Source organism: Plectropomus leopardus, unplaced genomic scaffold, assembly GCF_008729295.1.
Source record: "Plectropomus leopardus isolate mb unplaced genomic scaffold, YSFRI_Pleo_2.0 unplaced_scaffold2045, whole genome shotgun sequence".
NCBI classification, from domain to species: domain Eukaryota; kingdom Metazoa; phylum Chordata; class Actinopteri; order Perciformes; family Serranidae; genus Plectropomus; species Plectropomus leopardus.
In genome coordinates, this window is record NW_024622106.1 from 534 (window position 1) to 2,307 (window position 1,774).

A 1,774-nucleotide genomic window follows, 5' to 3' on the forward strand; every position below is an offset into this window, starting at 1 on the left:
AGGCCGGACGCATTATGCTTTTGGCTTGTTCGTCCCACTCTCGGGAAAGAAACATCTCCAGAACGCTTTGAGGGGCTTTCTTTAAATTCGGCACAAACGTTCACTTAGACCGAACAATGACCTGACCAGAATTTGGTGGTCAAAAGTCAAGGTCACTGTGACCTTGCATCCGTCTCATTCTCTTGGCCTTTTTGGTGGTTAATTGAGTCACTGTGACCTCACAAAACATGTATTTGGCCAAAACGCAGACCTGTAGACCGGAAGTAAACAGATGTTCCTCTTCCTCTCCAGGTGTGGTTGTTGGCGAGGACGACTGGACGGCTGACCCAAAGAGGAAGAAGCCGGTGAAGGGCGGCAGCCGCCTCTTCATCGGCGCCGCCATCGACGGGAAGTCGGAATATTTCCCGACGCTGTCCAGCAGGAAGCTGGTGGCGGACGAAGAGAGCGTCAACATGTTCTCTCTGGTCTACCAGGACGAGTTTGTGTCCTCGCAGATCAAGATCCCGTCCGACACATTGTCCCTCTACCCGGCCTTCGACATCTACTACGTGTACGGCTTCTCCAGCCGCACCTACGTCTACTTCCTGACGCTGCAGCTGGACACGCAGCTGACGCAGATGGACGCCGGCGGAGAAAAGTTCTTCACCTCCAAAATCGTCCGGATGTGTTCCAATGACACCGAGTTCTACTCGTACGTCGAGTTTCCTCTCGGCTGCACCAAAGACGGCGTGGAGTACCGGCTGGTCCAGGCCGCCTACAAGCAGAAACCGGGGCGGCGCCTGGCGCAGGCGCTCGGCCTGTCGGAGGACGACGATGTCCTCTTCGTCGTCTTCTCACAGGTGACTCACTCTGTCCTGACTGGCTGTTTCACATCTGGACTGTCATTTGTTTTTCTTTCTTTACTTTTTCCCTTTTTTGTCTTTTCATGCTTTTTTTTTGTTAACTGTCTATTTTGGTGTCTTTCATCCTGTATTTCTTTTTTTTTTCATTGCACATTGTTTTGTATATTTCTTTTTTTTTTTTTTACTTATTTTTTTTGTATTTTAATTTTTTTTTCTAGTTTTTGGTCTGTTTTGTTTTTTATTTTCTTTCTGTTTTCTGTATCCTACTTTCTCCCTTTTGTTGATTCTTCTGCAGGCTTTTTGTTTATTTCTTTTTTCTATCTGCTTTCTTTCTGTAGTTATCTATTTAAATATTTATTTTTCATCCCTAACTCTCTTTTTTCTCTTTCCAGTTTACTTTTGTTATTCTCACTCCCTGGCTCATCTCTCTTGTGTTCCCTCTGTTGGCTGCAGTGTGGCGTCCCTCAGGGATCTGAACTGGTGTGTTTTGTTATTTTGTGATTTTCAGGGTCAGAAGAATCGCTCCAACCCTCCCAGAGAGACCGTCCTCTGTCTGTTCACCCTCCACGACATCAACCTGGCCATGAGGGAGAGGATCCGTTCCTGTTACCGCGGCGAGGGTAGGCTCTCGTTACCGTGGTTACTCAACAAGGAGCTGCACTGCATCCACACGGTGAGTTTCACCACCAGCAAAGTAAACACAGACCGGTCAACGTTCACATGACAACAATGTTTTGGGAGGCCTGAATATGCAAACTTACGAAATCGGGTCCCTGAGTGTAATCTTTTCAAAACGCCACCCCTTCTTTTGCTGTGTATATTTGTTTTTGGAGGGAAAACGATATAATAATAGTAATAATAATAATAATGATGTAATTAGAGTAATAATAATAACAATAATAATAATAGATTTTATTTATAAAGTTCTTTTC

At 45.4% G+C, this 1,774-nt stretch overlaps 1 protein-coding gene across 1 annotated transcript; it reads left to right on the forward strand.

Moving 5' to 3' along the window:
* Positions 1-291: 291 nt before the first annotated feature.
* Positions 292-1,515, forward strand: LOC121965537 (plexin A3-like; the record flags this gene model as incomplete). The annotated part of the gene is made up of 2 exons (XM_042515677.1): positions 292-839; positions 1,351-1,515. Coding segments are annotated over 2 exons (713 nt in total), but the record flags the coding sequence as incomplete, so codon positions are not given.
* Between the last annotated feature and the right edge of the window lie 259 nt (positions 1,516-1,774).